This window comes from Vigna radiata, unplaced genomic scaffold, assembly GCF_000741045.1.
Source record: "Vigna radiata var. radiata cultivar VC1973A unplaced genomic scaffold, Vradiata_ver6 scaffold_351, whole genome shotgun sequence".
Classification (NCBI taxonomy): domain Eukaryota; kingdom Viridiplantae; phylum Streptophyta; class Magnoliopsida; order Fabales; family Fabaceae; genus Vigna; species Vigna radiata.
In genome coordinates, this window is record NW_014542186.1 from 101,916 (window position 1) to 116,237 (window position 14,322).

General features: G+C 32.4%; 1 protein-coding gene across 2 annotated transcripts; it reads left to right on the forward strand.

Moving 5' to 3' along the window:
- Positions 1-9,086: 9,086 nt before the first annotated feature.
- LOC106779199 lies at positions 9,087-14,322 on the forward strand. 2 transcript variants are annotated; one of them, XM_014667265.2, is made up of 5 exons: positions 9,087-9,257; positions 9,759-9,791; positions 11,019-11,095; positions 12,610-13,820; positions 13,966-14,322. In XM_014667265.2, the coding sequence occupies exons 4-5, from the start codon at positions 12,630-12,632 to the stop codon at positions 14,101-14,103; spliced, it is 1,329 nt and encodes a 442-aa protein (XP_014522751.1). In that variant the 5' UTR covers positions 9,087-9,257; positions 9,759-9,791; positions 11,019-11,095; positions 12,610-12,629; the 3' UTR covers positions 14,104-14,322. The 2 variants fall into 2 exon arrangements, with proteins under 2 accessions (XP_014522751.1, XP_014522750.1); XM_014667264.2 differs by lacking the exon at positions 11,019-11,095.

Genomic DNA, 14,322 nt, shown 5'->3' on the forward strand with positions numbered 1-14,322 from the left:
TAAAAATAAAATATTCTTAAAGCATTTTCCTAACAAATATTCATAATCGTAAGCTTTTCCAAAGATTGCAGTGCCCTGTTTTCAATAAAGATGGACCTCAAATCATACAAACTAGAAAACCCTAGTTCCTTTAGTTTTAGAAAGCCTTCATTTTGAAAATGTAAAGTTTCTCCTTCATAAGAAGAGATGCCGAAAAAAAGGATAAAAAGTTTGGCATATTTCCCAAAGATATCAATGGAATGTTAGTTAACGCGGATTGAATCAAAGTCAATTTCACAAGATTTTGGCATTGTGGAATCCAACTTAGGAATGCTTTTAATTTGCTCCATAGGCGAAGCTTCCTTAGTTTAGACAAAGATGACGTAATGTGCAAGTCAATTGCTACAGTCCCAGGTACTATCGAGATATGCAGTTGCTCCAAGAGTGGCATCTCTTTTATTGAGTAACAAAGAGTATCGGCATGATATCCCCAAAGGATATTAAGCCCCAGATCGCTTAATTGTTTAGCTTTCCAAGCTCCCTAATAACTACTCCATGTGGATCTATGCTCAATTCATGCATCTTTTCAAGGGATGTTAAGCTGCCAAGACTATTCTTCACTTCAATGGAAGATATTAGATCACCTAATAGATAGCGTAGCTTTCTCAGTTTGGTAATCTCCTCTGTTAACTTAATCTCGTTATCTGTTCGTACATCTAAGGTCTCCAAGTTCTGGAGCTTACTAATGGATTTTGGAAGGCCTTTTATCGATGTAACCGAAAAACTTATATACTTTAAGTGGATTAAACTCCCCAAATTTTCAAGAACATCATAGAATAGAGCATATTCAAAATCCAACACCTTCAACCGCGTGAATTTTGGAAGCAAGTGCCTGGTGAAGTCTTTGGATGACACTTCATCAGTAAAAATTAGAATTAACCAAACATATTGTGATTCTTCGATAGATCCACTTAAACAACTGGAATTTCTTCCTATTGTTAAGTGTCAAATGATACCACTTGACAACAAATGATTATCCTCATCAATATTATGACAAAAATCCGTATTCTTAATTTTTCCACGGATCATTTCATGTATTTAGACATGCACACGACATGCTTTAGCTTTGCCATCTGTGGTAAATGATGATTGTTGGTTTTTTTATAATAAAAAAACGTAGCACAATAACGTACTTGAAGAAAATATACTTATATATTGTGAAATAATGAGAAACCGTACAATATTTAAAACGTAGAAAAAGAACTACCCACTGAAATTTTTATCCTAATTTTCATCCACTACTCCAACCCATAATTAAGAATTATTGAGCTCCTAAAAGTAAGGTACAAACTTTGACTCAATTAAATTAAAAATAAAATATTCCTAAAGCATTTTCCTAACAAATATTCATAATCGTAAGCTTTTCCACAGATTGTAGTGCCCCGTTTTCAAAGAATTTTCTTAAACCACTTATATTTTAGTTGTATTGCTTTTCAAATGATAACATTTTCATATGCACATTTCGTTTATTGTTCTTTGTTAAACTTCAAAACATATAAGAGTGTTTAGATAAATCAGTCTTATAAACGATCTTGTCATAACATGTGTGTGGATGCTAATGAAGTGAAGAAGTGGAGTGGTTAGAAAAGAAGAGAGGAAATAATACTTTGTGCTTCAATTTTAGCTTTGGTTAAGAGCTACAACAAACAAATAATAATACTTTATACTTCAATTTTATCTTTGGCTAATAGCTACAACAAACAAATATGCATTCATCATGGTTCTTTGTAATCTCAAGTAAATCTTTAATTTTTCTTGTCTTTTTCTTAATCTCAATTATTTATTTCTACTCCTATTATACTTGTCATCCCTACCCCTTCACCCATTTCTCTCTTTAGTTTTGAATCATCTCATCTTCTAAGCCTAAAGAGTATGTAAGCTACTTTCCAACAAATCAACAAAGGGAAGGTCACTTTAGGTACCTTATTCTTACTTTTACATTCCAAATTGAACATTTAAAAATCACCTTAAAATTAACATTTATGTACAAAATGGTCAATGAATAAATTGAAGTAATGTTTGCAACTTCAAAGTTTTAGTTTTGTGTTGAATATTCACTTTTTTTGACTTACGGGTTGAGGTTGTTAGCTTTGTTAGTGCTAATGATGATGATAATCTAGAGTTTCAATTGAAAAGATATGAGTACTTTGATTTTTGGTAAAAAAAACATTATTATTATCTAGTTATCCTTCAATTCTACTATTTACTGTTGCTAACACCCTCAAAGGTGTAAGCTTGTTTGGTCTAAGAGTTTAGGTCATCATGATTTGGTTTATTCTAATTACATCGGTTAAATATTCTAGAAAATATCATGTCATATTTTAATTATATTTTTTAGACAATTTAGAGCCACTAAGATAATTTATTAGGAGTATGTTCTTGATTTTGTTTCATTTTCTAATTTAATTATGATTTAAGTACAATTATATATGGCATTATATGGTATCTTTCAAGATTTAAGTACATACTCTGTCATATCTCTATCATGCAACTTTGATACTGAAATTTGATATGCATATTGATAAGGGGAGTGGTTTATTTTGTCACATGCTTGTTCACATGTTAAAAGGGGAGACAATTAAAATCATGTGAATATTGCTGACAAGGGGAGCATCATTGTATTTCTGATAACATGTTTGATGCATCTCTGTATGATTCAATATCTCTGTTTCAATTACATTATGCTACATTTCCATTTTTACTAATGCCCAAAGGGGGAGAAATAATTCAACATTTATTGAGATATTTGAATGTGTTTGAAACTGTGTGAAGCAATTTTTGATTGTGTGTTATACATCATGGTTGTTTTATTAATCATAGTTATGAATCATCAAAAAAAGGGGGAGATTGTTGAAAGGGGGAGCATTGTGTTAGCTTAACCCAATCCATGAATGTTGTTTTTGATGATGACAACACATTAATAGCAACAACACATGAATGTTGTTATGTCACAACAAAATTGTGTTTCTGTATTGTGTTATACATATGTTGAATGTGTACATGCTTACTGTGTAATATGCACATACTGTGATACATGCATATGTTAAACATACTACTGATTGATGCACACTTTTGTGATTATGATGAGATTATATCTGTGTATGCTCACTGTATGTTTTATGGAAAGAAAATCACATGCACAAAAGCATATTTGTATGACTTAATCGATTATAGTGTTGTGATAATCAATTAAGGTCATCAAACAACTTAGTTTTTGAAATGTGGCAAAACAACTAGTTTTAAATCAATTACATTAGTTGTTGAATCGATTAAAACTCGTGTCTTTGCATATATCTTATTTAGATGTGCTGTGATGAGTTTTTAAGGAGAAAAGTTTTCAAAATTTGCTCAAGTGATAAACTTAATCGATTACTCTTTTTGTGTGTTTAATTAAGTCTATTATGTTTGAAAACTGATTGGATGCTAGTCATAACTGCTTTAACAATCATATTTTTAAATGTGTTTGACTAACATTTAAAGTTAATCGATTACATTAATTGATCATTCAATTAATGAGCCGAGTTAGTTGTAATATTGTTACAACAATTTTATGTAATCGATTACACTACTAACCTAATCGATTACTTTGCGTCTATTATGACAGTAACTATAAATTGATGCACTGTTTGTATTTCTGTAACTTTTGATCATTCTAAAATTGTCATATCTGATTGTTTTTTAGTTTAGAAAGTTTACAAATTACTCAATTCGCTATAAGAATCAAGAACGTGAAGAATTTGAAGAATCTTGAGGAATTCTTGAGAGGCATTTGCTGGATTACATTGACTGATCTTATTAGCACAACTGAAGGTGCATCTGTTGTGATCAAAGGAAGATTTGCAATCGTGTTCTTGTTGTTTCCCTGGATGTGCAGTGTCAGGAAGAAGAGTGGTGTACTCTTGACTTTGAGAGGGGATATCTCAAATGGTTTTCTACAACAGGGACAAGAAGTTTTGTGTTTGCAGGTGTTGTTACTTCTATATTTGATTAAGAGTTTGTGAGGTGTTTACATTTGAGAGTTACTTTGTAAAGCCTTAGCTATAATACTCTGATAATTATAGTGAATTACTCTTCAATCTAAAGTTGATTGAGAGAGTGACTAGGTGTAGGCATTGAGGTCGAACCAGTATAAAAACTGTGTTTGTTTTTCTTCTCCTTATCTCTTTACACTTACATTTACATCTATTGTTTCATTGCACACAGATTTGCTTACTGCACAAGAAAGATTTCAAGAACATTATAGTTTGTGAAAAGGATTTAAAAAGTGCAAGTTTTTATAAAACATCAATTCACCCCCCTTTTGGTGTTGAGAAACAAAGTCCATCAATTCCAACACTTTTCAATTTGAAATTTAAAAGATCAATGTTGAGTTTTGACATCTTCTATGGTGTTTTAGGTCCCAAAATTTATCTTTTTCAATAAAACACCATACACACAACACACACACATACACACATGCACACAATGTAAAGAGATAGAGAGTTATAGATATATGTGTGTTTACCTCATCCAAATACACAATGTAAAGAGATAGAGAGTTCTAGAGATATGTGTGTTTACCTCATCCAAATTCAAATTTGTCTTACTAAAAACTTTCATTTCAGTATGTTGTTTTTGCAAAAGCTAGTTAATATTAATATTGAAGGATTTGTATTATGAGAATGGAGAAATGTACAAACTAAAGCATCCAACCAATAATGTCTCATGTTATGCCATTGTAGAGGTATTTTAACATTAATTTACTATTTTTTATGTAAGTGTTGATGCTTCAAAGCAATCAATTTTTTCAACAAGTATACTAGGTAGTTTGTAGTACAGCAAGTGTTGTATCCACATGGATTTGAAATAAAAAAACACATCATTCTAATTATCTTGATCTTGAATAAAATAGTAAAAAGGATGCATAAAGAGTGTAAACAAAACTAATGTACGAAAATAGAGCTATTTTAGCAATGAAACACATTGTAAAATAGTTTAGAGTTGAAAAGGAGTTTACTCTAGGTTCGTTCCTGACACCTAGAGTCTAAGATAACCAAACTTCAGTATGATTCCTCAACAACTGCTTGGATGGATCACCTGTATTAAGATCATGACTCTATATCCTTACATTTATTTTGAGCATCTAAAAGTAGGAGAAGAATTGGTTAGACCATAACTTGGAACTAGTTCTCTCTCAATCCCAAGCTAGTGAAATAAGATGAATGATCAATTCATCCAACGACAAACATAAACTAATTCACAAACATAGAATAAAAGCATACTTTCATAAATAAAACAATACCAATTATAGGAGAGTTCTAAAGGGTTGCATCTTTGCTTCAAAACTTTAGGAGATTTAGCTCCTTTTAATGGATGGAAAGAATTCAATACAATGAAGAGTCATCATCTCCTTAACCTTTAATAATATACTTTAAAGTACAAAGGAAAGTGTATGAGAAACTCTCTAAAAGTTTTTCTCTAAGATTTATCCTAAAGTCCCTTAAGATAAAGGAGCGACTTTGTTTTTATAAACTTTCCAAGGCATTGCTTCAACAGTGAAAGCATGGCTCCAGCTGCAGAGGTTTCCTTTGAAGGTGAGTTTTCTTTTGTGGCTTAAGCTTTATGTTTTTGGTGTTGTAGTCTCTGAGATAACTTCTTTAAGAAGAAGTCTTCATGATTTAGTTTCAGTGTTTGAGTTTTCCCTTCAAGATAGGTTTGCTCATGCGACTCAAGCCTTAAGATTGTCGCTTAGTCACACCAAAGTCATATTTGCCCAAAATTGCTTAGAATTCCTCCATTTTTTATTTTTTTTTACTTTTCTCCTTTTACTTTCTACTGTAATCAAAATCTCCAAAAACAAGTCAAGTCCTTAATTGTTTTCTACATGATTTAATTAATATTTCATTTAAAATTAGATTTGAATTTTTTTATTTTAAGTAACTCAATCACAATATATTATTTAAAATAATTATATACAATATGTTTACTAAAAACAATATATAAATAACTTAGATAAATTTTCATTATAAAAAAATAAAATATTACTATTTAATTTTATAAAATAAAACTTATATTAAATTGTAATTATATTTTTATAAAGATAATTAATGTAATAAATATATTATAATTTTTAAACACGGTTAGTAATAGTAGTGTAAAATAAAAATAACTAATATATTTTGTTTGATTCTCTATCCACTTTAACAACATTGCTATAAAAGGGGTTAAAATCATTTTAAAATATATGACAGATGTATTTTAAATAAGGTTAAATACTTTTTTTGTCCCAGTTTTGGTTGGTAACATTCGAAATGATCCTCATTTGTTTTTTCTGTTCACTTTAGTCCTAAAAAATGTAATTTGTGTTCAATTTAGTCCTTTTTTCTATTTAAAGTAGTCCTAAAGAACGTAATTTGTGTTCAATTTAGTTCTTTTTTATGGACACAAATTACGTAAAAAGGACTAAATTGAACACAAATTACGTTTTTTAAGACTAAAGTGAACAGAAAAAACAAATGGGGACCATTTCAAATGTTACTAACCAAAACTGGAACAAAAAGATATATCTATTATAAAACGATATAATTCTAAAATAGTTTAACTATAACAAAAAGATATTTCTTTTCAAATTTTTTAAAATTAAAATGTGTCACAAATCAGAAATCAGAATGCATTTGATAAGATATATTTCTTTTAATTTGTAAACTTCAACCTAATTTGGTACAAGCATACATTCTAAATAACTTGACACTAGAACCCGTTTACTAGAGATGCAAAAATATATTTCTAATAAAGAAAATCAGATTTGGTGAAGTTAATCTCTACTTTGCATATTCCTAATCTTCTTATTATCTTTAATGATTAATCTTAATATATACTGTTTTGGAAAATAAACTACAAATTCACACAAATATATCTAACCATGAAATTCTGAAATCAATCATTTTAGGCTTAAATAATGTTTTTAGTCCCTCAACTATCAAGCGATTTTGTTTTTGGTCCCTCTTTCAAAGTAAGGTACATTTTAGTCCTCTCCTTAAGGAAATCTTAATTTTTCGTCCTCCAAACCTAACGGCGTTAAAAAACAGCTGAGGTGGTTAACGTTTCGCCAGGTGTGATGACAACTGAGGTGGTTAACGTTTCGCCAGGTGTGATGACATTTTTCCTTTTTAATGTTTGCCACATTGGATTTTTTTTCAATAACGTCGTCTTCTCCATCCGCACTGGCCGCAACTTGCTTTTCTTCTTCCTTAGGCAAAAGAGGGTCATCCCTTCTTCGTGAGAAGAGCAGCACCCACTGAGCCAGCATCCACCGAGCCAACACCCCCCTCCAATCGGCCAAAGGCATCGCCAACGACACTGCTCATCAACATACTCATCGCCGGCGACCGCGAAAGCCCTCCCTTTACGTCTTCTCTTCATGCACGAGAGAGAAACACCCTCACTCAACGGAAGAACCCATTGTTCTTTTTCTTCATCGCGATAGACTCAACCTTGGCGGCGAGCGTGGCGAGGCACGGCGAGGGCGTCCTGCAGCAGTGGCGTTGTAAGGGAGTTTGACGCAACAACGGAGTGAATCTTCCATTTTGGCATTTTAGGGTTCTGAAATTTAAAAATTTGGGGCTTATTTTTGTGCTTAATTTTTGATCTTGCAACTGAGGTTTAGGGATTCAAAGTGTAGTTTTGGATTTCCTCTTTTTGCCATTGTAGCTTTTTGAGATTTCTGCTTTAGAAATCTTTCGTTAGGGTTTCTAATTCGTGTAGTTCTAGTTCTTGGTGATTCTTGATGATTACGCAAGAGGAGCAGCCATGGGGTTGCATTGGCCGGCGTTGGCAACTTCGTGTCAAATGTTGGCATGGTGGAGGAGGTTCGTGTTGGTGAAGATGGCGAGGTAGAAAAAAAGTTGACTTTATTTCAGAAAAAGAGAAAATCACGTGGGAGACTGTTAGTCACCTTAGAGTTGATTTTTAACGCCGGTTAGTTTTGGAGCACGAAAAATTAAAGTTTCCTTAAATATAGGACTAAAATATACCTTACTTTGAAACAAGGGCAAAAAAACAAAATCACGGACTAAAAACATATTTAATCCATATTTTTTTATTTAATTTCACTTTCCAAAATTATTTTCTTTCAAGCTCCATATAACTTCTTCTCTATTCATAATCCGAGTTTAGTTTTTTAACATAAAAAAGTTTATGTTAAAATTTTAATATAATAAAAGTTAAGTTTTTCAGTTACATCTATTTATTTTTAATTTCAATGAATATTATATATTTAGTTTTTATAACCTACTCTTTATTCAAATCAATATAAAAGTTATTTAATTGTCATCTGTTTAAATAGTATATTTTTCTGCAATTTCTGTTTTTTATTTCTTTATTTATATCTCTATTTTTTTAATATAAACATAAGTAAAATAAGTATTTTTAATATAACTTTTTAAATATATCTTCATAAAGTTTTCAATGACTCAATAAATATTCTTTTCATTAAGTAGTTTAGTTTTTTTTTATCACAACTAATTAAACAAATAATCTGAAATTGAACCTAAATTCAATGTGAACAAATCCATAAATTTGAATAAGTCTTTATGTATATTTTTTGTTACAATTAATTTTCAATATTTTCTTCTTCCTTAGATGCCTCCTCAGCTCGAATTAGTATACTGCTAGTGCTTACTTTTATTTTGAATTTACAATAAGGAAAAAATTATTTTTATTCCTTCTTGAATCGATAATTTTGAAAAATCATTAATGACTTATTTTTTATTTGGTAAAATTTTATTAACTTATATATTTAATAGAATCTCATTTATTATTTAATAGAAATTCAAACTAATTTTGTTTAATAATAGAAAAAAGAAAATATTAAAGCATTGTATTTTGTTTTTTTTGTCTATGTTTTTCAGTTATTATTATAGCATCAAATTCGTCACCCGGCGGTGACACTGGACGAGGAAAGTCTACACGCATAGGATTAAAAAAATACTAGAGACACATATTTTACACGTTTCATACTGTTACTGTACCGTGACGAGACATTCAATAACAGCCAGATATGGTAGCACCCCGTGTGCGTGCGTTCGTGTGTGACTGTGCACTTTCTTACACTGCACCACCTCGCTCTCTCCGTCTAAATAGCTTCCACTTTCACGTTCTTCTTCTTGTGCGCCTTCTGCACAATTGAATCTAAACTCTCTGAATCTGAATCTTAATGCAACCTTGTTGTTCCCAACACGGTAATCTCTTCCTTTCCCTTTCTGTCTCAAAATTTCATCAATTTAGCTATTGCATGTTGGTTTTTCACTTTTTTCTGTGTGTGTTTTGGATCGAACCCATGCCAGGGATTTTTCAGGGGTCTGTTTTTTTACTTCTGATTTTGGAAATTGAAGAAAAATATGAAATGGGGGTATGAAAAAATTGATTTTGTTTCCCTGGGGAGAGGTTAAACCCTTGGATTGTGGTGTAACCGTGTAAGGGTAATGAGATTCATGTTTTTATTTTTTGTTTTTCGATCAAATTCATGTTTTTATTTTTTGTTTTATTTTGTTTTCCTGAGCTGAAGTTTTGATTGGTTTCCGGAAGGAAAAGATGAAGTGGGAAAGGGAAAAAAATGTTATGTTTTTGAAAATCCTATTCTTCGGGTTGTTGCATTGTTTTTGTATATTTTATTTTTTAATCAGTATGTTTTAGAGTTAATGGGCCTATGTTTCATGGTTATAAGGATGTCTTTTTTGCAGGTGCGGTTTTGCTGCCAAGGTTACTGAAAAGAGGTTCGATGCTGGAAACTTTTTCCCTTGTAATTTGATTTATTTTTTCTAATGAATGAGCGTTTATGTGCTTTTTGCGGCTTTGCTGTTGTTGATTCCTGTAATCCATGTTTTCTTTTGCTTGAATTACTTATAATTTAATACCTTAACTTTTCTCTTTTAATGTTTCATGCCATCATATCGTGTTGATTTTCATTTGGGCTATGTTGTATCCCCAATCACTTTTATTGCCAGGCTTCCTCTTGTAAAAATTGCCTGTTTATTGTGTGTACTATTCCATTGGTTGAAGCTTGTCTTTTTGTTATGTTTTGTGGGGAAACGGAGAGGTGCTTCTCTATTTGAGTAACAATTGAATTTAGAATTTTAACATCCCTAGGAATCTTTGATCTCTAGTCTTTTAGTCATATTTTAGCTGTCTCTGCTAAAGCCTTGTTCAGAAACATACAATTGAAATATGAATTCTATCTGCCTTAGATTAAGTATATTATCATGTACGTTTATGAAACTTCTTTTCACTTTGTTTGGATACTCATTGAAATGGAGAGGAAAGAAATAGAATGGAATCAAATAAAGAGGATAGAATTTGAGATTAATTAGAGAGTAATTTTAAAGTTGTTTGGATTGATGGAATTAGGAAGGAATGACAGGAAATGATTTCTTTCTAATTATTTGGTTTGATAGAAAAGTAAATAAAATTAAATATTAAATGTTAGTACATTGTACTTAAACACAGTGAGTTCAAAATTTTCACTGGATCTGTATAGGTATCTAAAATTTGTAGGTAGAATATGGTTTTGCACATTCTGTCACTGGGTTTACTGAGAACAAGGATCAAGAATATTACCATCCTTTTCTGTGGCTCGACCATTATGTATTAGAAATTTCTGCTACAATATTATGATTTAAAAATCAGTTTTAATCATTAAGTTCCTGTTAAGTTTCCTTTAAGTTCTGCTGTCATTGACATCTCATGAGAGAGATAATGAGATAATAAATATCTGAAAATTTTCTCTTTACATGTGTGGCATCATGACTAACTTCGTTTAGCTATGATGTTTGCTTTCAAAATTCATTCCACATTAGTAAAGTTTCATCGGGAATTTTTCTATTATTTTTAACCTTCTAAAGTGGATCTAAAACAATTATTTTACCTATTCTACTTCTATATTGGTGTATAGATTATTTTTAATTCTCCTCCATTCCTGCTTTTTTAACTTGATTTACTTTCAGATCTCCGTGATCCCTTGACATGCATAAGCAACTTCCACTCTCATGTATCTTAATGAATAGTATGCTAATACGCAAAAGTAAGAGCTTTTTCTCAATGCAATGTTTTATTTGCGAAGTAACTGCATAACCTACTACCTTTGAAGGTTTCAGTTTTATGCATTATGGAAGAATTTCTACTATCACCCTTTAGAAACTGTGGGCATAATTCTATGGTCTATTTGGGTGAGGTAATAGAGAGTTAAGAGTATTTGTCAATTTGGGATTGAAGAAATTAAAAATTTTGACATTGCTGAGTTGCATTTTAGGAAGGAATTTTGAGGTATTCAGTTTTGCCATATATATGAAATGAACAGACAAACCCTTTCTGCATTGTACAACCCTATGCCTCCTGTATGTGAACCAGTGGCCAGCATGAGGTGGCTCCCTGTGAGCCTAGTGTCTGTTGTTTACCCCCTCCCTACTTCTCCTCTGTTTCTTTTCTTACTCACTGTCTAGAAACTGCAAAAAATATCTTTAAAAGGAGGAGCTAGTTTGATGCACTGTCATAGTTTTCTTTTTCAAGGGCTTCATTTTCTTTTGTACATGGATTTCTTTTTAAAGTTTATATGAGGGAATTTTCCTAAATTTAGGTATAGCCTGCTGCTAATATCAGGTGATTAGGGTGCATATAAATTATTGACTAGGAATGTGATCACTTCACTTAAATTAATACAAATAAAATGTCCACTTAATTCCATGTAACCAAAGTTCAAAATGAATTTAATGTTATAATCGTCATTGTTGGCAGTATAGGATTTGAGAGGGATAATACGAGAAAGGAGTGGGATTAAAAGAAATAGTACGCCAAGATGAATGAGTTGGTCCACAGGATCGGACAAGAAAAGAAATAATTATTATTGAATAGATATTGGTGTTATATCTACAGAGGAAAAGATTGTTGAAAATTGATTATGATAGTTGGACCAACCAAGGTTATCAAATTGAGATTCAAATCATGAATCGTGTAGCTAATTTTTAAATCGTGAATCATAATGTGTATTGCATAATATTATTTAGAGAGAAGGAAAAGAATAACTTAAATTGGCAGCGTATTAATTTTAAAATAGAAATAGATAAAACAACTTGACCATAATTCTTCAAATAAAATTGTAAGTTATATCTAGTATTATCAGATGGAAGTGCCATGGTAAATAAATAACGAAAATTTAACTGATCACCATTATGGTGTGGTGGATTTCAAATGATGGCCATCATACGTGATCTATTGGTGGCCATGGTGCGCCCATGGAGGAAATTAGAGAAAATTAAAAAATATAATTTGAACAATGCGGCTTGACACAATAAAAATTTGAACACTATTTGAATGGAAATCTCTATTTGATGTCGTGTCCGGTATTCATGTTTGTGTTTGTGCTACATATCATACTAGTTTTATGATGCAAGTGTTTTGGGGAGGCAGGTTAATCACTGTCAAGAAGCAGACATAAAATTATTTTAGTTATTGAGAAAATTAAATTTGTATAATGCTGACTGTTTCTGCTTTTGTTTTGGTAGCTTATACAATTTTTTTTAATCTTTGCATGGACACCAGAGTAACAGAAATTACCAAAGATGGATCAACAAAACCAAAATAACACTCCAGATGGCTCAGGAGATGTGCCTTTGAAGCGCAAGCGTGGTCGTCCAAGGAAATACCCGAAGCCAGATTCAGAGGAGAGTTCCTATATCCTAGTTAGTCAAAATAAAAGGCAGAATCCTGTTCGTGCAGAACAAACGCCTGTGCCTCCTGGCTTTGAAACAGTTAATGGAAGTCAACAATTTCAAAGGGGTCAAGAGAGTCATTTAAATAATGCAATGGTGGGCCAACTAGTTTCTGGTGTAATTGAGGCTGTATTTGATGCTGGATATTTGCTCAGTGTTAGAGTTGGTGATTCTGATACTACTTTGAGGGGGTTGGTCTTCAAGCCTGGACGATACGTTCCTGTCTCGCCTGATAATGATGTTGCTCCGAGTGTTCCAATGATCCAAAGAAATGAGGTTTCTTTCCCTTCAAGAGCAGCACAGTTTCAAACTCCTCTCCCAAAGGAGAGGAATGAACAGCCAGTGAATGTTCATAGAGTTGAAACTCTTGCAATGAATGGCTCACCGTCTGTCCCTCAGATACCTAGAGGAGCTGTTAGTTCTAGTAACTTGGTTGCCTCTTCTGGAAAGAATGTGCCTTCTGTGCCAGGCCAGATCACTCATCAACTACCCAGAGGTAATGTGGTGCCTGTAATGCTCCAACCTAATAATTTTGCAAATGGGGTGCCAGTTTCTAATCAACCATCACAAGTCAACACCCAAGTTTCTCTAGGGAGTGGAGTGATATCTTCCAAAGAAATTCCTGTAGATGGAAACCCTTCTCTTGTATCTCACACTCAAACTATCTCACACTCAACCGGCATGCAAAGTGAAGATGCTCAACCACATAATCAATCTTCATCTCATGTGGTGAATGAAGATGAAGCCAAATCTATCAGAATGCCTAGCATGCCTTTTGAGCATCTGGTTACTGAAGTTGTCAAGAGGATCCAAGATCCATCAGAGGCCATGGATAATGAGACTACTGACAACTGCAAGTCAGGTGATAATATGGTAGAGAAGGATCCAAGTGGTACTCAGGAAGACAAAGTTAATGATGTAGATCAACCCATCTTGATTAAGCCACTGCAAGCTGTACAGTCTTGTCCTCCGGAAATCTCAACATCTGCTCCCAAGCCTTCAGACTACACCGAAACTGGCAGAATGACTGAGCTTTTGCAGGTAAAACAAAAGATTTAACCTATTTGTATTTCTTAGGCTTTTGAGTGTGAACTAGGGGTGATGGAAGAAACCGAGACTTTGTTACCCTTTAGTTGCTATGTACCTAAATTGGGACATATGTATTAATGCGCTCTAATTTATCAAGGTTTTTCAACATAACAATACGGAGAACCAGGCATCCAAAGCAGCAGAGCTAGAATCTGGAAACAAGTTGGATGATATAAGGATTTTAGGAACTGGACTTGAAGATGGTGGAACTATTCAATCAACAAAGCCGTTCTGAGCATTGAATCTGGTTTATATATGTCATCCTTAGTGGCTATTGTGCCACCAGGTTTATCTGTCATAAGTAGGTAACATATCTGTCATAGTGAATATTCAGCTTTTAGTTCTAATCTCAATGATGTTAAACATTTTCAAACGTGCAAGCCTCATTAAATTTGGTGAAGATAGCTTGTTATAGCTATAATTAATTGTTTTATATTAGAGACCATTCCTTCAA

Coding starts and splice junctions, on each gene's coding strand:
- LOC106779199 (XM_014667265.2), top strand. CDS start 12,630: ATGGATCAACAAAACCAAAATAACACTCCAGATGGCTCAGGAGATGTG. Junction 13,821..13,965: donor GAATGACTGAGCTTTTGCAG/GTAAAACAAAAG, acceptor TAATTTATCAAG/GTTTTTCAACATAACAATAC.